The sequence below is a fragment of the Durio zibethinus genome, chromosome 14, assembly GCF_047325235.1.
Source record: "Durio zibethinus cultivar Kanyao isolate XHJ-2024 chromosome 14, ASM4732523v1, whole genome shotgun sequence".
In the NCBI taxonomy this organism is placed as follows: domain Eukaryota; kingdom Viridiplantae; phylum Streptophyta; class Magnoliopsida; order Malvales; family Malvaceae; genus Durio; species Durio zibethinus.
The window spans coordinates 22,802,680-22,825,081 of NC_143175.1; the positions used below are offsets into that span (position 1 = coordinate 22,802,680).

General features: G+C 28.6%; 1 protein-coding gene across 3 annotated transcripts; it reads left to right on the top strand.

Annotated features, from left to right (window-relative positions):
- The first annotated feature begins 14,878 nt into the window (after positions 1–14,878).
- LOC111293649 (ABC transporter G family member 22-like) lies at positions 14,879–22,283 on the top strand. Of its 3 annotated transcripts, none has more exons than XM_022886486.2 (11): positions 14,879–14,965; positions 15,463–15,834; positions 18,270–18,340; positions 18,928–19,163; positions 19,572–19,727; positions 19,815–19,998; positions 20,190–20,498; positions 20,637–20,924; positions 20,989–21,273; positions 21,362–21,469; positions 21,723–22,283. In XM_022886486.2, the coding sequence occupies exons 2-11, from the start codon at positions 15,474–15,476 to the stop codon at positions 21,942–21,944; spliced, it is 2,220 nt and encodes a 739-aa protein (XP_022742221.1). In that variant the 5' UTR covers positions 14,879–14,965; positions 15,463–15,473; the 3' UTR covers positions 21,945–22,283. The 3 variants fall into 3 exon arrangements, with proteins under 3 accessions (XP_022742221.1, XP_089600036.1, XP_089600037.1); XM_089743910.1 differs by lacking the exon at positions 14,879–14,965 and adding an exon at positions 15,014–15,344; XM_089743911.1 differs by lacking the exon at positions 14,879–14,965 and adding an exon at positions 15,014–15,248.
- The last annotated feature ends 119 nt before the right edge of the window (positions 22,284–22,402 follow it).

Below are 22,402 nucleotides of genomic sequence, written 5' to 3' on the forward strand. Positions count from 1 at the left end.
GCTTAAATTCTAAAAGATAAGTCAGAAATGTGTTTTTCAAGTGGAAGAATCATGAATCTCTTATAAATATAATTTGCCACCATTTACCATTTTTCATGTAATTACTGTCAATGATATTCTAATAATAGTCTGATAATATTTTAGATTGATGATATTATTTTAATAATATTTTTAGTAATATTTTAGATTGATTTGATATTAATTTAAAAAATATTATATATTAATTTGATATTGATTAGGTGATTATAATAATTGATTTAATTATTATTTTTATTTATTATATTTTTTAGTTTGTAACAATTTACTTTTGAATAAATAGGCTTTACGCCTCATTCTAAAACACAAATGATTGCAATAAAATTTTCATCATTTTATTCTTTTTCATGGTATCAGAGAAATTTTATTGTTCATTCCGAAGGTGAATCACCTTAGAATAATCAATATTTACTTATTCTCATACTTGGTTTATTCTCATTTCTAACTTGATTTTTGCTTTCGCGATTCAATTTTTTTTTGGTTTTTCTTCCCATATTTAAGATTCATTTTTTATATCAATACTCATAACTTCTCAAATATTCATTTCATTTTTTTTCAAGAGCTTAATGGCAGGTATTCAACAAGAAAATGTATAACCAATTTCAATTATCCTTGATGAAAATAACTATAATAGGTGGGTTACGGCTACACGTAGTTATTTAAAGAAAATGAAATTACGGCTTGTTGTTACTGAAAAATGCAAAGCACCAGAAAGAAAAAAAATTTGGTGATAAATTTACATATCGGCTAAAGGAATGGGAAAGTAAAAATCATTAAATTATGACATGGTTCACTAGCACTATTCTTTCTTCTATCAATGTACATTTTGGACAATTTGAACTTGCTAAAAATGCTTGAGATTTTCTTGTCACATGGTACAGCTCTACTATCCTTGCTCATTAATATCATATTTTGACCATTTTATCTCGCTTTCGTCAAGAACCAAGTAAGTCGATTAATGATTTTCATTCTAAAACGCAACATCATGGCACATGCTTGAAAATTTTGAGTTGAATTTCAAAAATGAAAGTGATGCTAGTAATTTTATTACTTATTGAAATTAAATTAATCTTATTCAATTTCTAATGACATTTCGAGATGAATTTGAGAATACCAGATCTTTACTTTTACCCCGACATTCCTTACCAACTATGGATAATGCTATAATGAATGAAAGAAAACTCAATTGGGTATAAGTCGAACTTATAGTATTGATACCATTTTGCTACTGTTCCTAAAAAAAAATACTAACTCTACTTTACATAAGTCTTGTTCACCATGTAAAAGAACCAATCATTCTATTAAAAAATGTAAAGCTAAATATCATTATAGTGATAGTCTAATTCATGATCCGCGCACTAGCAAGACTGCTGCAGTAACAATAAAAAAACCAAACACTTTTGCATCTTCTTCTAGGACCATTACAATCTTCATCACTGATTTTTAAACTTTATTTAATTAAATATTATCTCGATCTCATGTTCCTACCATGTCTGTTGTCACATCAAATAATGTTTGATTCTTTGATATTACCTGTGAAAACCATGTGACTGCTAACCTTTCTTTATTCAAAAGCAAGATATATGTTCCTAATGGTCCAATCATTAAAACAGCAAATAGATTTATCTTAAAAGCTAGCCATATTGATAATATTAAAACTTTAAAACTATGTATATCTGACACTTACCTTATTTCTAATCTTGCCTTAAATTTATTTTCTATTAGCCAACTTTGTGACCTTGATCTTGATTTATATTTTTCACAATGATATAGCTGTATTATGCAGGATCCTTAAACAAGTCAAAAAGTTGATACAAGATGTAAGGTTGGAACATTGTTTGAGCTTGAAACTTTAAAAATTTCACAACATTTGCTTACTACAGCTATATTTCAAACAACCAATTCTTTAGTTTCTTTAGATTTATGGCATTCTAGGCTTGGACATGCATTTATTTCTTGAATAAAGTCACTTGTTTCCACTGATATCTTAGGTAATATTTCTCATGATATTTTTTATTGTTTGTCTTGTCAACTTGGAAAGTAAAGTGTTTTACCTTTTTAATAAAAATGATTTTATCACATCTGCTCTTTTTTATTTAGTCCATCTATATTTAGGGTCCAGCTTCCACACTAACTTTAGGAGGTTCACATTAATTTGTTATATTTATTGATGATTTCTCTTGTTATACTTTGATATATTTATTCAAACAAAGAACTAAACTTTTATCCGTTGTTTTGTGAATTCAATAACATGATACAAACTTAATTTTTTAGAAAAATAAAAATTTTCAAGTCTAACAATATTGTTAAATATACAAAAATTGAGTTTTATAACTTGTTAAAAGATTATGGGAATTTTTTCATAGGTTTTGCCCATATACTTCACAACAAAATGGTCAAGTTACAAAAAAACATCGTCATATTCTTGATACAGTTTGTGCTTTTCTCATTTCCTCTTTCTTTCCTGAATATTTTTTAGGTGAAGCTACTTTCATTTATATTTACATTATTAATCATATTCCCACACCAATATTAGGCATACTATCTCCCTATGAATGTCTATATAAGGTACCTGATTACCATTATTTCAAAATTTTTTAATATACTTAATTTATTTTACTTCCTACTCATGAAAGGACTAAACTTAAACCTATAGCTAGATTGTATTATTTTTTGGGTTATGGCATAAAACACAAGAGGTATAAGTATTATGATCCAGTTCTAAACATCTTCGTATCTCAAGAATTTAGTTTTTTAAAAACATAAAAAGTTTATGAGTGTATCCTCATTACATTCACCATGTTATTTTTCATGTATTTTTAGAGATTTATCTTTTGATTTTTCTTCAAATGAATAAACTATTATAAGTACTTCTGACTCAAACAATGATCTATATTCTTTCACTCCTACTATGTCTAATCTGATTAAGGCTCCTATTGATACAATTATCCCTTCACCATACATATTGTCTCCACTTCATCATTTCACCCAGGTAAAGGAACGCAATACTTAACTTCGTAATTTTCACTGTTATTATGTTTTAGCCACATTACATAAACCTTACAATTTTTGTGAAGTTGTCTCTAATCCTATGTGACAACAAGCAATAGTAGAGGAGCTTCAGGTTTTTAAAAAAACTCATACTTGAATATTGTTGAATAACTTTATGATAAGTCAGTAATTGATTATAAGTAAGTTTACAAGATCAAGACTAAATCTGATGGGTCAGTGAAATGTTATAAAGCTCATTTTATTACTCGAGGATTTACATAAGAATATGGCATTGACTATGAAGAGACTTTTACCCCAGTTGCACATCTTACATCTTTCGTTCACCATTAGCTGTTGCTGTAGCTAGAAGTGGCCAACATTTCAAATAGATATTAAAAATGCCTTTTTGAATGGTGATTTCACTGAGGATGTCTATATAAAGCCACATCTTAGTTCATTTATACCTTTCAATATGGTCTGTCATCTTCAATATGCTTTATATGGTCTTAAGCAAGCCCTTAGAACTTAGTTTTGAAGTTTACTATCACTATTGCATAACTTGATTTTACATCTAATAGTCATGATTTTACCTTTTTTACTCGAACTACTAAAAATAATACTATTTTTCTCTTACTTTATGTGAATGACATGATCATTACGGGTAATAATACAAATAATATTCAAGATTTAAAAACTTTTTTTCATTCTAAGTTTGAGATGAAAGATTTTAATCCTTTAAATTATTTTTTGGGCCTTGAAATCACTAATGATTCTACTTGTTTACATTTACCTCAAACAAAGTATACTTTTGATCTTATTGCTCGAGTAAGTTTAACTGATAGCAAAGTTGCATCATTACCACTTGAAAATAATTTGAAGCTTTCTCATTATGATAGTACAACACTTCCAGACCTTTTTTTGTATTGAATTCTGATAGGTAATTTCGTATACTTGATAGCTACTTGTCCATATATTGCCTATGTCGTTCATCTGGTTAGTCAATTTTTATTTGCTCCTCGATCTACTCATTTTGTTACTGTCTTTTAGATCTTACAATATGTCAAGGATACTATGTTTCATGGTTTACATTTTTCCTTTAGTTCGTCTTTGGACTTGTATTGTTATTGTGATACTGATTGAGCAGGAGATCTTATTGATCGTTGTTCTATCACAAGCTATTGTTTATTTCCTGGTTATTCTCTTATTTCTTGGTGAAGTAAAAAATAAACTATAGTGTCCCGTTCTAGCACTGAAGCTGAGTATCGAATTCTTGCAAATGCTACATCAGAACTTTTATGGTTACGATAGCTACTTCAAGATATGAGTATTTCTCATCATTCATGTACTCTTATATTTTGTGACAATCAAAGTGTCATTCAGATTACTCATAATTATTTTTTCATAAGCATGCTAAACATATTAAAATTGACTGTTACTTTATTCGTCACCATCTGCTTGCTCAAACTCTTCAACTTATTTATGTTACCAATGCTGATAAAAAAATTGATATTTTTACCAAATCACATCCACCTAGTCAAATTCTTATCCAAGTTTTCAAACTAAAGTTGGCTTTTATATTGTCATCTTGAGTTTGTGGGGGAGTGTCAATGATATTTTAGTAATATTTTTGTAATATTCTAGATTAATGATATTATGTTAGTAATATTCTAAATTGATTTGATATTAATTTAAAAAAAATTAGATATCGATTTAAATATTGATTAAGTGATTAACAGAATTGATTTAATTATTATTTATATTTATTATATTTTTTATTTTATAACAATTTATATCTGTATAAGTAGACTTTAAGTTTCATCATAAAACACAAGTGATTACGATAAAATATTCATCATTTTCTTCTTTTTCAACCTAGTATACCTTTTTTTTTTTCTTTTTTCCCCGTTCATTCACCAATGGCCCTCAAACCACATGACAACTGACCTAACACACAGTCTTTTTCATTTCATCTAAACCTTTTTTTTTGCCTTTAACAACCAAAAACTTTCCAAGTCCCTCCCTCCATCAAAGAGAAAAGAAAAAATTTCCAGACCTCATTTTCAAGCTTTTATGGGATTAAGGATATGAGAAGGAAAAAAAAGGTGTGGCGAAGTTAATTAGTTCCCCACCATTTTTGACATTTTGTATTCATTATCATCATCTGCTGTCAAATATCAATTTCAGCTTTTGCATTTAAATGGATTAAGTTAATATTTTAGTAATATTTTAAATTGATTTAATATTAATTAAAAAAATATTAGATATTGATTTGATATTAATTTAAATATTGATTAAGTGATTAACATAATTGATTTAATTATTATTTATATTTTTTATATTTTTTATTTTGTAACAATTTATCTCTGTATAAGTAGACTTTAAGTTTCATCATAAAACACTAAGTGATTACAATAAAATATTCATCATTTTTTTCTTTTTCAACTTAGTATGCCTTTTTTTTTTTCTTTTTTCCCCATTCATTCACCAATGGCCCTCAAACCACATGACAACTGACCTAACACAGTCTTTTTCATTTCATCTAAACCTTTTTTTTTTCTTTAACAACCAAACACTTTCCAAGTCCCTCCCTCCATCAAAGAGAAAAGAAAAAATTTTCCAGACCTCATTTTCAAGCTTTTATGGGATTAAGGATATGAGAAGGAAAAAAAAGGTGTGGCGAAGTTAATTAGTTCCCCACCATTTTTGACGCTTTGTATTCATTATCATCATCTGCTGTCAAATATCAATTTCAGCTTTTGCATTTAAAAGGACAATCTTCCTTTTTTTTTTCTTTGAACTTTCCATATAACATTGAAATGTACACAGCTGGAAAACAGAAAGGAACACGATGGTAGGGAAGCAGCTCAGCTGCACCTTTTTCTTTATATGGCACATCACAGCTAGGGGACACCATGCAGATAACGCCAACTGTACCTATTCTTTGCTTCCTTTTTTTTGGGTATTATTATTGTGATATATATTAAGACTAGTCAATAGGTCGTTGACAATCCTTTCTCTCTTTTACGCAATCATTTATATAAAAAAAAAATTACGTTTATTTATGTAATCATTACTTAAGGTATCGAAATTAATCTCAATTATTACTTCTTAATCCATAAGGCTCAAATAATGTTAGGCTTTTGGGACCCGGAAATTGGTTTCATTAACAATTGATAAGTGGAATTTTCACCAAACATTAGGATCATAATATTTAAAAATTTTACCACCAGTATATAAGATAAATAATTTTTAAATATTGTCAAATTTTTTTTATAAAAAAGAAAATCTAATATACTGTGAATGAAGTTTTTAAATTTTATTAATACGATTAGCATAATGACATATATTTCTTAGGGCATGTTTGAATGAAGTATTTGAAAAAAAAAAAGATTTCATTTCAACCAAAAGTTTTTAAAATTTTAAAAATAAATTTATTTATTTAAGTAAAAGTAAAAGAGAATTTTAAAATTAGATAGAGAAATTTGAAGTTTGAAGTTCAAATTTTCTCTTGAAATTTCACCTAAACAGGTGGTTTTTTCAAAATTTCTTCAAATTCATCGATTCTTTACTGCACTTGGGCTACCATAAAATTTAAGAATAAAATATTATTTTATTTAATTCTAATATATGTTTTATTTTTTATATTATTAATAATATTTATATTTTTTCCAAATAAAATGATACTTATATTACATATTTTAATTATACATATTTTTTTATCTTTAATATCATTATTCTTCTTTTATAATTATTTTTTTATCTCATCAAATTTTAATAAACTAAATTTCTTTCTCAAAATATTTATCCAAACAAAATAATTACAAATTATAACATTTTGACATGATGAGTTTTAAAATATCTTTATTTCAAAATTTTTCAAAATTTTAAATGCTCCATCCAAACGTACTCTTAAAATGTATTAAAAAAAATAAAAAATGAGATATATAATAATTTTTAACTCTATTTATGAAGTTTAAAATTCCGTACACTGTTGGCGTAAAAAAAACAACTCATAAGAGAATAAGTTGCCTTTGAATCCAACGTCCACAGTTTGTTTGAGTTTTTAGTAAATTACATAAGGATTTTACAATAGATAAAATCAAGTAATTTTTAATTATTGATGTGTTCTTTTTTCTAAAAAAAATTGTTAAAGATTATTTATTAATGTAAGAAAGTGATATTACTATCTTTTGTTACATTTTACTTATATTTTTATTAAAGTATTTAATTTATTATTCTAAATAATAAAAAATATACTATAAATTTTATTTATTTTTACGTAAAATAGTTATAATCACACAATTTATTAATTAAATAACATAAATTATATGATATTGTTTAGATTTATTTATTTATTATATACAGAATGAAGACGAGCTACCTTGAACTTGCCCAAAATTTTAGTAAATGCCATTTTCAAGATTGCCAGTTTTCATGTTCTCTTATCCAAATTCCAAACATTCCATTGCATGACAATAACTCCATAAAAACAGATCTCAGTTATCCTACCGAAACACGTGACCATAAAATTCCACGTGGAAGCTTCAATAAGGCCAAAGCTTCCCTCATTTACGCATATGTTTCAGTGACTCACAGCCACCAAACACTTATTGACGTGTCCATTACCGGATTCCAGATGCTACACGTGGCAAAGGAATGACGGCTAATTTTTTTTATGGGCAAAATGTTTTTCTTTTTTATTCAAATAAGTGCCCAAGAACTGAAGAAAGAAAAGTGCCAAATTTATTATTATTATTATTATTTTTTGGATTGGGATTTGGACCTACTGAAAAATAACAAACTTAATTTAAAAATAATAAAATAAAGGAGAAATTGAGACTCCTCTGAGTCTAAGTGACTGCCTGTTCCTCACGGTCAGTCCTTATCACATGGCTAGCCCAATGTTGGACGGCACCGCCCCTTCTCAAATTAGAGGATATATGTGGATTTGTTTTTTTTTTTTGTTTAATTATTGGCAGATCTTTTTCTTATAAAGCTGTCAAAAACACAAATGACATTTATGCTTATAAGCTCCTTCTGCTTGCATCCATGGACCAATTTGTCTTTTAAAAAATAAATTTATTTTTTTATATATAATTTTAAATTAGGTCAAAAAAAGTTTTTTTTAATCTTGATTTGTATTCAAATAAGCATTTATTACAAATGAAATAATAATTTATGTTAAGGATTATTTAGGTATAAATTAAAAGTTAAGATTTTATTTGAATGTAATAGAAGTACAAAAATTTATACAAATAAATTTATAAATTTATAAAGTTTAAAAGTTTTCTTTTATTATTTTAGCCAAATTATTATTGAATTTGAGTTTAATTTTACGAATGAAATAAATTAATCATGGCACAAAGAATACTTAAATGCTATGATTAATAAAAGAAGAAGTTTCTCAAACAAATAAAAGATAGTAAAATGTTTACCTAAATTCTTACTATTGTTATTTTTATATATATATTTGAGATTGTCATAGATGAATCATAATTATTAAAATTAAAAACTTAACACTTTATTAACAAATCACATAATTATTATGAGAATATTTATCTAATTTTCCCTATTTTAATTTAAACTAATGAAAATTTATTCTTTTTCTAAATGTGTGACAAGTTATTCTATATATTATATTCTCGTTGAGTGTTGCTATGACTAGGGCTAATTAGTGGCAAAATATTTAGTATCATGAAATACAATGGAAGAGCACATTGGTAGAGGATAATGGTGGACAAGAGATTTTGGTGGGGGCTTAAAATTTTGCCATTTTAATTAGAAGAAAAACAATTTATAATATGTTTTTTTACAATATGATTAAGAAGATAAATAAATAAAAATTATAATCAACATATGTCAAATTATATAAACTTACTTGTGAACTTTAAAACTTTTGGTGTTAATTTGTATAAAACTGTGTTATATTTAATTAACATCGTAATTAGCAAGTGAAAAAAAAAAGTTGATTAATAAAAAGAAAATAAATTGAAAAGAAATGACGCGTGGGTGGCGATGGTGCGCCAATCATCCACCCAGCAGAGACAGACGGCTCCTTCTCGGGAATCACCAAAGATGTCCTTGGCACCTTTTTTTGTTCACATCCACTTTCATGCCAACTGTTAGTCACTCATCTTCCCTTTGCAAACTCACCCCTTTTGCATTTACATTTATACCCTTCACTCTTCACTTAATTTAGACTTTGTATATTAGTATGCATTGCATTATAATCCAACGATTTACATTGCACAATTCACCAAGCAAGCAAAGCCTAAAATAAGAGGGCTAATTTATGTGGATTCAACAACAAAATGGTCTATTTTTATAATTTTGGTATTTATATAATATAAAATATTAATATTTTATATAAAAATTATATATTATAATATATAGATTCGTAGATTTATCATTAGATATGGATTAAAAAAGTTATTATTAATTTTTTTTGTTAAAATGTGATTAATTATCTAATCGAATCTATCTTAAGAAAAATCTTAAGATTGATTTAGGTATTTTTAAATAATAAATTTTAGTCTATAAAATAAGATTTCAAATTCAAAAGTACAGTTACATGTGAAAAAAGTTATAACACCCTTACAGAGCCCATATAAATGATGGTACCAATTTATTAAAAATTATTCAAGCCTCAACTATATTTATGATTTACTAAAATATTTAATATTAAAAATTAATCTTAAAATTACTCAAATAGTTTAGTAATAATTTAAGATAATTCTCTCACTTCATAAGTATTCAGGGAGATTAGTATCTCACTCTAAAGAGGTATTGTCTTCAGATTCATTTAAATTTTAGTTAAAAAAATAATCAGTAAAATCTTTTAATAGTTTGATAAGATTTACTTTTATGTAGATCTCCCAATAATTTGATGATATTTTATTATAAGATTTTTTTAAAAAATATATTAAATCTTTTAATAATTTAATAAGGTTTAAAATGTAAAATTCTCTAATAATTTAATATCATAAAGCACAAAGTATTTTAATAATAATCTTTTTGTACAATTAATTTATGAAATTGTCCAATAGTTTGGTAGAATTAATAAAAATTTAAATTCATGAATAAACCTCTAATAGTTTGGTATGATTCATAAATTCATTTTTAGAAAATTTTTTTATTATATATATTTTATTTTCTTTTTTAAAAAATAAAATTTACAAAAGTATCTAAAATACATCATTTAATTTAAAAACAAGTAGAATACTTAATAATAATAATAATAAAATCCAAAAAGAATAAAACAAGTAAAATGATATAGATTTATAGTAAAACTTATGGTGAGTTAGTTGAGCTATTCTTAAATATTAATTTTTCATAATTAGGACACAGATTTAGAGTGACGTTTGTATGACCGTCAGGTTATGCATGAGATTGAATGTTGAGATGCATGAATAAAACAACAAGGATTTAATGATGTAAATGCATGCATATACAATAAAAGAAAAAGGCTTAGTAAACATAATATATACAAAAAATAAAGTAAAGGGATAGTATGCAAAGAAAATATATAAATTTACAAGCAAAATAAATATCTCATTATGTATCTTATTGAGAATTCTCTAACATAAGGGAAGGCATGGCTATAACCTAAGTTTAGACCCTTAGGGTTTACTTATATACTAGGTTCAAATGTTTGATAGTTTAAGGGTTTTCAAATTATTTTTTATATCATTATCCATTATAAATTAGTAAGGCATCACAATCCTCATCCATTTTAGGCTACAAGCAAAAAATATTAAATATGAGTAGGAGTTTTTTGCCAGCTCATGCGAATATATGAAATTTCACGAAAGTGTAGGTATTTTACTATTTTCTAAGAGACAAAACTCGGGTGTAGATCTCATGTTATACATTTGCAAATAAATGACAGATATATGAAAATGAATAAATGAATATATAAATAAATAAATACAAACAAGGAAAAAAGTCTCAAATTTATTAAGTTAAATTTGGATAACAATAAATCATTTACTGGCTTAACTTTCAATTTTTTCAATTGAGTCATCAAACTGTCATAACGTATAGATCTTTAGACCTATTACTAGACATAGATTAAAGAAGTCATCGCTAATCTTTTTTTGTAAGGTGTTATTGACCACTTGATCGAATTTGTCATATTTAAAAAAGAGTTCTAAGATTGACTTAGATATATTTAAATAGTATATTTTAATCCATAAAATCATATTTCAAATTCAGGAGTGTAGTTATGCGTGAAGAAGGTTATAACACATTCACAGTGCCTATCTAAAAGATTTTACTAGTTTGATTTTAAATTATCTAAGCCTTAATTATATTTATGATTTATCAAAATATTTAATATTAAAAATTAATCTTAAAATTACTCAAATAGTTTGGTAGCAATTTAAGATAATTCTCCCATATCATAAGTATTAATAGAGACTAGTATCCTACACTAAATAGGCTCTATCATTAGATTTATTTAAATTTTAGTTAAATAAATAATCAATAAAATCTTCAAATAATTTGGTAAGATTTACTATTTGTAAGATTTATTTTGATATAGATATTCTAATAGTTTAGTGAGATTTTATTGCAAGATTATTTTTTCTGGAAAATATATTAAATCTTCCAATAATTTGTTAAAATTTAATATGCAAATCCTCTAATGTTTGGTAGGATAAAGTACAAAGTATTTTAATAATAATTTTTTTGTACAATTAATTTATGAAATTCTCTAATAGTTTAGTAGAATTTATAAAAATTTAAATTCATGAAAAAAATTCAAATAGTTTGGTAGGATTCATGAATTCACTTTTAGAAATATTTTCTGATTATATATTTTTTATTTTAAAAAATAAAATTTACGAAGGTATCTAAAATAAATCATTTAATTTAAAAACAAGTAGAATATTTAATAATAATAATAATAATAATAATAATAATAATAAAACAAGTAAAATGAAATAGAAAAATATAAAAATAAAATAAATAAAAATGTAATTAGAAAATAAAATTAAAAAAAAAAAAACAGGTGATTGGGTCAGGTCAAAAAACGGGTCACTTATAGATTCACGTGGGTTGGGATGCAGCTTATTCTAAGTGAAACGGTGTCATTTGGTGCTAGTATAAAAATCAAAGTTTTCAGTTTTTCTTCAAAATCTTTTAACCTTCTCTCTCTAGGATTTTTTTTACTCAACCTTCTCTCTAGAAACCTAAGAATAAGTCGCTAGAAACTGGGTTTGATCATCGGTTTCTAGAAAATTGATCGAAATTCGATCGAAAACTTCAAATCTCATCAAAAAATTCAAACCTTCAAACTAAACCTAAATTTTTCTAGAATTTTTTAGATTTTTTCAGAAAATCCTCAAATTTTTTTTCAGAAAACTCCCCTCTTTTAGATTTTTTCAAAGAACCAAAATAATTTTGTTTTTCACCAAACTCAAAAACCCAAATGTTAAATAATCCTAAACAAAATCGACCAAATAGTACCAATTCAGAACCTAGACTCTACTCCATTTTTTTCTCTCTACCTTTTGTGTGATTTTAACATTCAATTTATAGCATGTTCATTAGAAATTTTAGGGTTTAAATTGATTTAATCCAAGCTTGAATCTTGAGATTTGTTCTGCTTAATTTGGGCGATTGATCTGAGACTTTAATTCCAATAAATTTAGGTTCCTAATTTTACACAAGTAGATCCTGATTTTCCTTCCTGTTTAATTCATTCAGATTCCTTATTAAAACGTAAATAACAAAAAAGTAGAAAAGGAAAAATGAAATTAAAAGTAAAAAAAAAATCAAGATGATGATGATGATTAATAATAATAATAATAATAATAATAATTGTAAACATGATATGGGTTGGATTAGAACCTGTTTTGATCAACAAATATTGGGCTCAAAGCTCAAACAAAATAATACAAAACCTAAAAACCTAAATACGAACTCCTTTAAAATTTGAAGATTCAATAAAATTTGAATTGATAAATTAATTGTACCTGAATGAAAATAAGTGTTTACAATATCGATACAAAAAATAAAAATATATTTTAAATTTTTATTTTTATTAAAATTTTAAATTTATTTATCTTTTTATTTTTTAATTTTATTTTCATATGGTATTTTAAATGGAAAGATTTCAAAACATAGTTTTATCTTTTCTAGCTTTGGATCATAACTGCGAAGGCTTTGTAAAATAATAATAATAATAATGCTATGAGTTTGTATCTTTTTGGTACAAAATTTGGTCTATCATTTTGAGTTTCATCGATTTTTTTTTGTTGTTGTTTTCTTTAATGTCTTATTCTTCAAACCTAATTAATGGTAGATCCGACAGCATGCGGGAACTTCTGGATCATCAATTTTCCCCCTTTTTTTTAATTCGTTTCCCTGGCCCCATATGCAGATATAGAGTTCATGTCATGTTTTTTTTAGTATTTTTCTTGGAGAAATTATAGAGAATCATTAATTAGGTTATCCGTCCTAAGAATTTTTTTTAACAAATAAAAAATATATTATAAATATTGACATTTAAATTTCAAACCTATCGTATATCTCATAAACTTCAAAACTTGTAATAAAATCTTTGACATTTGTCAGGTATGAGAGAAAATCAAATTTAATAATTGTGTTGCTCAATTCATATGATTAGGCCAACGTGTCGCAATTTATGAAATTAACATAGACAAGGAGATACTATAGGAATTATCAATTGCTTCAATCCTGATTAATTAAAATTTCATACTTTCATCTTGTTTCGTTCTTTTCATAGTTTTATAAGAGTAAAACAAGAAAATAATATATCATATCATATATAACTCTTAAAAATTCTCCAAGATGATCTCTTTAATTTTCTTTATTTTATTTTATTCTCATATATAAAACTTATATATAATTGATAATTATGTCTATATAATAATTCACTTGGAAAAATAATATTTTTCATAAAATTAGTTTAATATATATGATCATATTATGAAGCTTGGATTCGATTCAAGTAATCCTAATATCCGTCCCCGATATTAAAAACAAAAAAAAAAAAAAAAGAATGATCAGTGATGATGTGAATGATGATAGCAGAGATGATGATAAGCTTACAATTAATTGCAAAAATTAATTCAAGTTTCAAGGTTTTATCACCATCAAATGTTAGAAAAACCAGTTTTAATTAGTATTCATAAAAGAAAAGAAAGGAAATCAAAATTCCAAATTCGAGGAAAGGAAGCTTCTGTACAAAGCTCCAAAATTCTTGCTTTCCCTGATGAATAGGTAATCTAGAATTAAACCATGGCCTCATGTTGCAGACATGCAGTCCCTGTGATGATCATGCAAACAATGACATTATCGTTTCTGTCTGCATTAGAACTACTTGATTAGGCAGCACATCCACTACCCAAATAAGGTTAAACAACATTAATTTTCAAAAGTTAATTTCAATTGTTTTCTTTTTTCATCTCACAAAATTAATTCATCTTTCTTTCCATTTTTAAATTCATAACTTTAGAAAAAAAATCTCAAATTTCAATATTTCGAATTTTGTTTAGGAATACAAATTTTTCGATATATATGTATACATATATATATCGAAAAAGTTTATAATTAAAAAAAAATTACAGGAAAAAAAAAAACAACTGTGAAATTGTTGGAACACGTGTACAACAACGATGGTAGTACTCATTGAGTGTGATGGGTGGTAGCTAGATCCATCTTATCTCCTATCGTTCATTAATCAAAGTCTCGTTACTATCACAATTATTATGGGATTTCATGGATGTATTTGTAAATTTGAAAGAATTTGAAGGGTGTTAAAGTAATTCAAGTCTTTCCCTTCTTTAATTGCACTTTATAATTGAAGCACATTACATCTCCAAGCAAAAGGCAAAACACTGATCTTCCCTTTTTCTATTAAGTATTTTTTTCTTCAGCTTTTGGCTCTTCCCTCTTTGGTTCACAAAAAAAGGTAGGGATATTCATATAATATTAACATTGATTTCATTGCATTGCTTTTGATTCAAACTCTTTTCCCCTAACTATATTTTCATTTGAAAAAGCTTGGGTTTAATTTTCTTCCACTCTCTCTCAACGCAATCCTGTTCCAATGAAAGTCTTTTTCTCTTTTGCATTTTTCTCATGAACAAACGAAGACTTGGGTTTTCTTGCCTTGTCATGATGATAAAGAGAATCAACAACTTTTAAAAATATTAATTATCTTTTACTTGATTCTTTGCAACAGGTCATATTTAGTAAGTTACCAGTTCACGTGGCAACCATTCTTTGCCATACATTCCTCCTTTTATCATAAACATTTCATTTTTATATCCAGAATTTTCTTTCTTTCGGTAATATAAATAAATATTTATTTATAGAATTATTGCTTGATCATTGGATTTTAACGTTTTTCTTTTGAATGTTTTAACCACCATGAAATTAAGTAAACTTTGGGTTGTGTCCATGTAGTTGTTTCCTATATGGAGAAACCGATTAATTCAACAACTTTGGCTCGAACAAAATCCGATCAACTACTGGAGACGGTGGCGGCAGCCTTCAGGTCACCGACGCAAAGTGATCAGACACCGGGAACATCCGACAGCGGGGGAACTTTGTCTAGGAAGTCGAGCAGAAGGTCGGTGATGGGCGCATCACCGGGGCGCACCCACATTAGGAAGTCAAGGAGTGCTCAGATGAAGCTGGACTTGGAAGAATTGAGCAGCGGGGCGGCTCTCAGCCGTGCCTCTAGCGCTAGCTTGGGCTTATCTTTTTCCTTCACTGGCTTCACTGTTCCCCCTGATGAGATCGCTGATTCCAAACCCTTCAGCGACGACGATATACGTAAGTTTATATCTCCGCCTTTAATGCAAAAACTAATGCTTTGAAATTTAATTAGTGGCCTTTGAATCAGTTATTAAATTGGAAATAATTTCATAATATAAAGTTAATTAACAAATGAAAACAAGTAAAAGATCATGCTAATTATACCGCTTTAATATATATATATATTGTTATTTGAGACTGTCGATCATTAAAATTTTCACTAAAATTTATTATTTTTTATTAAATTATACACATGCAATAATGCTTTAATTTCATTTCTCATACAATTTTTTTTTCTAAATTAGAAGTTTTTGTTACTTAATTTAAAATGTATTACGATCTAAATTTATTTTTTAAAAATATTAATTTTTTTATGCATGTATTTATATTTAAATATATTGTCATCTTTCTATATAATAAACTTGAAATAATTTTTTTTTTTTGCATTATTAGAAATATATAACCAAAAATTACTAGAGACCATTTTAAAAGACTAAAAATATTAAAAATGGGAATTTTTTTTTTTTTTTGGCCGCCAAAGTGAGACAGACAGAGAGTGATGACTGCCGGGGTCTAAGAAAGTGATCGGTTTTTCATTACAGGAAAAAGTTAGGCCAAAGGAAGGTTACCAACTTTTTTTATCATCCATTTGAAATATGAAAATAGAAAAAAAAAAAAAAAAAAAAAAAAAAAAGGCTGCCTCAGACCTTGAATTAAAGTGCAAAATTGAACATTGCTTTTATATGGAAGTAATTAATGTAAGCTTGTAAATACATGATCTTTTTTTAACATTTTATCAAATTCGATCTTAAATTATTATGAACATTTTAAGATTTAAATGTCACTTCGTTAATGAATAAATATATAAAAATTAATATTTTTAAAAAAATATTCATTAATAAAATTAAATCATTTAATTTATTTTATTAATAAGATAATATGTAAAAATTTTATGCTAATAATATATCTCATATAAATCTTTTAAAATTTATGATTTAGGGCATTTTCTACTTTCATATCTCATTGTTATTCTTAATTTTAAAAATTTTATTTTCAATGTATAGTTGGGGGCAAAATTTTACGCCCTTTTGTCTCCGATTTATTTTCGAAAAAAAATCAATCATCACTAATATTTTCAGTCGATCTTAACATTATTAAGCTTCACATCAAACTCCTTGGCAATGGAGACATCACATGTGGTTTGACAAATGAAAGACTAAAATAATTTGAAGTCAATTGTGGGTCCTAAAAATGGAGAAAGAATTACAGTGGATAACAAACATTAACAATATGATGATACCATTGGACCCCAGCTCGTAGAAATTGGTTCGTCTTCGATTGGGATCTTTGCTTTTTTATTTCCTCGATCTCTGCCCCCACTCACTCACCTAAATGGCACGTCCAAATAATAGATATTAGAAGCCTGGTCTGTTTGGAGGTAAGATTGTGGCTAATTGATTGAAATTCCCAAACATTTAAAGGACGAAAAGTATACACTAAATTTATTATGATAAAGATTGGTTCAATTGCCGAGGATTATCTTTTTTAATGTAAAAATTTTGAGTTCAAGTGTAATTCATAATTATTTATTAACATTATTTTAAATACATAATTTTTAATTATTAAATATAATATATTTTATTTTGACTTAAACAGACTAAATAACCTATCCATATCAGATTTTTCTTAAAAAAAAAATATTATGATATGTTTATAGTATCCGAGTTATTATATGTGGAATTATTATATGATAATGAATGTACTGATCATCGAAAATGAATCAAGTATAAAAGAAGAGCGCGTGTCTTGACTTATTAAGTTTGACTAGAAAAAAGTAAATTTTTTATGGCTTTTTGAGTAGTTAATTGAGGTTCCATAAGATTATCAAAACTTGATTTCTCTTTTTATTCCAGACCCAGATTTCATTTTTATATCCCCTTTCTCTACTCAATCCTTATAGCAAAAATCTTCATCTACCATGAGCACAATTACCCATGAGAATGGTGAGAATATATATATATATATATATATGCATTTTTCTTTGCGTTTGAATGGTTTAATCATAAAATGTAACTTTTGGTGCCATAAGAATGCTACCACCACGCTCCCAAACAGAGCCTTGGTACATAAATGGTGTCTGTCGTAATCGAGTCTTACTTTGTTGACTGTGTGATGGTAGAAACTTTGAACTTAGCATTGTTGAATTATGGCCTCAAATACGTAGGTTGCTTGAACTTCTCATGAACAATATAGTATATGATAAGAAAATTGTGATAAGAATATTAGGATAATCTTTTTGAAACTGTGTTCAAGTGGTAATCTACTCTGTGATAAACATAACTGCAATACCAGAAATCTTCAGTGGCAGCTAATGTTAGATATTAATCAATAAATCATCAAGCAAATCATGTTGTCTTAAAGATTTCTTAAGCAACTAGTGATCTTCATTTCAGCTGAAGATATTGAAGCTGGCACCTGTAGGCCGAAATTTCAGACAGAGCCTACTTTGCGAATTTATCTGAAGGTAACAGTTTTTGAACATGCAGGTTTTCCTGTATCCCTCCTTTAGTCTGTAACGGCATCTTCAAGTCTTGAAATCTGTGTTTGTTAATGGGACGTGGATTGATTTGGACATGGCTAGCATGGTCATGTTCAGTCTTGTAGAGTCTCGTCTTACATGACATTTATGTACAAGACTCTCCCTTCTTTCCAACAAATGAAAAAAAAAAAATTTGCAGAATCTGGTTTAACTGGTATTGAAAATGTTAAACCAAAATACAGGTGTTGATTTTCTTATCTGACAAATATTAAAACATGGATTTAGGCTAGAAAAGTCATCTTTATTTACTGTGTGTGTCTAGACTTTGTCATTGGCCAAATGAGGGCATGAAAGTTACATTAAAGAACCACCTGAAGTACAATTTCATCGATGAAAGAAGGGTATGGGCAATCTGATGTATACTGCCTTTCAACCTTTTAGCTTTCTTCTTGTGAGGGAAAAATAGTTGTCATACTGAGAATCATATTCTTTGAACTATTCCCAAGTTCCAAGGAACTTGGGATGAATATAATATACTCAATGAAGGTTTATTTCAATCCTGAAATCTGCAGTTCACAGATGTCACTTACAAGGTGATTATCAAAGGAATTACAACTTCTGAAGAGAGGGATATCTTGAATGGGATCTCAGGTGCTGTAAATCCCGGGGAAGTTCTGGCACTTATGGGACCTTCAGGAAGTGGGAAGACCACGCTTCTTAATCTGCTTGGTGGCAGGTTAATTCAGTCTAATGTCGGTGGTTCAATTACGTACAATGATCAGCCCTACTCCAAGTTCCTGAAAAGCAGGTAAGAATCTGAAACTTTTTGCTTAATTCATCTAGTGCTGCTTGTGTTGGTTTTGTCTAAGGTAATAAGTTCAAAACATTCTTACTTTGGACTTGCTTATTCACCAAAATGAAGATCAAGGTGATTTAATTCCCAAATGAAACTGCTTCATTTTTCAGCTAATTAATCAATCATGGTTGAAAATATTTAGATTTTGGGCTTCCACAGATTGCAGACTGCATATTCTAGTTAAAATTTGAAATGAAATCACTAACATGCTATAAAACATACAAAAGAAGGAACAACATAGTGAATAATCGAAGAGAAAAATTCAAAGAATTGTTTTGCAAAGGGATTAACAAAAAACTGCACCAAGAAGTGTAGTCTAAGTGATGAACAATGGAATAACATTAGTGGTATGTATGGCAGGATAGGTTTCGTGACTCAAGATGATGTCCTGTTTCCTCACCTTACAGTGAAAGAAACATTGACATATGCAGCTCGCCTGCGACTGCCAAAGGCATTAACAAAACAGCAGAAGGAAAAGCGAGCCATAGATCTCATTTATGAGCTAGGCTTGGAGAGGTAGTTTACTGCTTTCGAATCTCAGACTACTTCAAAGCTTTTCTACGTATTTAAATAACTAGCTTGCTGTTGCAATGATGTACGCAGATGTCAAGACACCATGATAGGTGGCTCATTCGTCCGTGGTGTGTCAGGTGGGGAGAGGAAGAGAGTTTGTATTGGCAACGAGATCATAATCAACCCTTCCCTTCTGTTTCTTGATGAACCAACCTCTGGCTTAGATTCTACAACCGCTTTAAGGACCATTCAAACGTTACAGGACATAGCTGAGGTTTGACATCATCAGTTGAAACTTTATAAGTATTTTCATTCTTTAGCTTTGTTGAAGGATTTCTTATAGTCTCATGCAATATCTCAAGCCAATGCAGCGATTCAAAAACCAAACATGTTAAAGCAGAAAAGCATTTACAAGATTGTAAAAAGTGCCTTTTGTGTTTATAATTTCTTCTGCTTTCATGGCAGGCTGGGAAGACTGTGGTAACAACAATCCACCAGCCATCAAGTAGACTCTTCCATAAATTTGACAAATTAATTCTTCTAGGGAAAGGCAGTTTACTCTATTTCGGGAAAGCTTCAGAAGTAATGGTTTATTTCTCATCTATAGGATGTTCCCCTCTAATTGCCATGAACCCAGCAGAGTTTCTACTTGACCTTGCAAACGGGAACATAAATGATATTTCTGTGCCATCAGAACTACAGGACAAAGTACAAGTGGGGAATTCAGAAACCGAAACAGGAAATGGGAAACCACCACCAGAAGTTGTACATGAGGTAAAGTTCAATTGACTCTAAACTTGACTAGACAGAACCTCATTTTCCTTTTTTTTTTTTTTTTTGAGCACTATGATTCGAATATAAATCTTTATCTAAAACTGTAATATGCCTAATAATGTTTTGATTTGAAAACAGTATCTTCTGGAGGCCTACGAGTCGAGAGTTGCAGATAATGAGAAGAAGAAACTTATGACTCCTCTTCCCCTAGATGAAGAGCTGAAGTTGAATATGTCTTCTTCAAAGCGGCAATGGGGGGCAAGCTGGTGGCAACAATATTGCATATTATTCTGCAGAGGGATCAAAGAACGAAGGCACGATTATTTTAGCTGGTTGAGAATCACCCAAGTTCTTTCTACAGCAATCATCTTGGGATTACTCTGGTGGCAGTCAGATAGTAAAAGCACCAGAGGCCGTCAAGATCAGGTAAATTGGAATCATTCTCTTGTAAAGCAACTTAATTTGGTACTCAAATCATGGAACCTTGCAGGCGGGGCTGCTGTTTTTCATTGCTGTCTTCTGGGGGTTCTTTCCTGTCTTCACTGCAATCTTCACATTTCCTCAAGAAAGAGCCATGCTTATTAAAGAAAGAGCAGCTGACATGTACAGATTGAGTGCGTATTTTTTAGCTAGGACTACAAGCGACCTTCCACTTGATCTGATATTACCAGTACTTTTCCTTCTGGTAGTATACTTCATGGCTGGCCTGAGACTGAGTGCCGCTCCCTTTTTCTTCAGTATGCTTATTGTTTTTCTCTGCATCGTTGCTGCCCAGGTACGTCCATTTGCAACTAATAGTTAAAAAGAAACCAAAAACATCAAGACCTAGAGAAAAATCAACTATGGCATGGCTGCTTTTGCAGGGTCTTGGACTAGCTATTGGGGCCACACTATTGGACTTAAAGAGAGCTACTACATTGGCTTCAGTAACTGTGATGACCTTCATGTTAGCTGGTGGCTATTTTGTGAAGGTAGGCAAGCAAATCTTGTTCAGAAGTTCAAAACTGCATAAAACTGCAAACTTCATTTGAAGAACAATGAATAGTTTCCTAGCGAGAAATTATATATATATAATCCAGAGTCAAGGTGTTCTTTAGGAAGAAAGACGATCATCAAGTTTCTCTGCCTTACTACTAGTCCATTACTGGGGCATGAATTTCTTTCAATAGCTGCCTGATACAGCTTAAGAAGTGAAATATTAACTCATCATCTTCAATTTTGCAGAAAGTTCCAGTGTTCATATCCTGGATCCGGTATATGTCTTTCAACTATCATACTTATAAGCTTCTTCTCAAGGTGCAATACCAAGACATCATGCCTCCGGTAAACGGGATAAAAACAGACAGTGGCTTGTGGGAAGTCGGTGCCCTGGTAGCAATGATTTTTGGCTACCGTTTCTTGGCATACCTGTCTTTGCGGAGGATGAAACTCCATTCTGGAGCTTAAAGACAATACGATTTTGTAGAGTATCCGATTAAAAGGCTTCTGTTTGCCACTATTTCAAGGGTAATCCTGAAAAGCCTGGGCTTCAGAGTTACAAAAGAGTCATTAACAAGGATCATGAACCAGCACAGTTCGTCCAGCTTTTCTGGGTTTGTACCTTGGGAATTTGTCAGTGCTCTCATATAACAGGCAATAGCTTTAACGAGAATTTCACATCAAATCATAAGCATATATGTGGATTTTAGTATCTGGAGAATCATTGCATATTTGAATATCTTTTTGAGTCAATGATAAAAAAAAAAAAAAAAAAACACTCAACTTCATGGGTTAGTCTTATTAAAAGGCAACCTTTTGATTCTAACTAACCATAATTTATCAATTGTCTTTGGAATTCGGTAATCAATTTATCAGAGCCTGGTTATCAACTGAAAGAGTGATAAAACATAAAGATTATCAAGTAC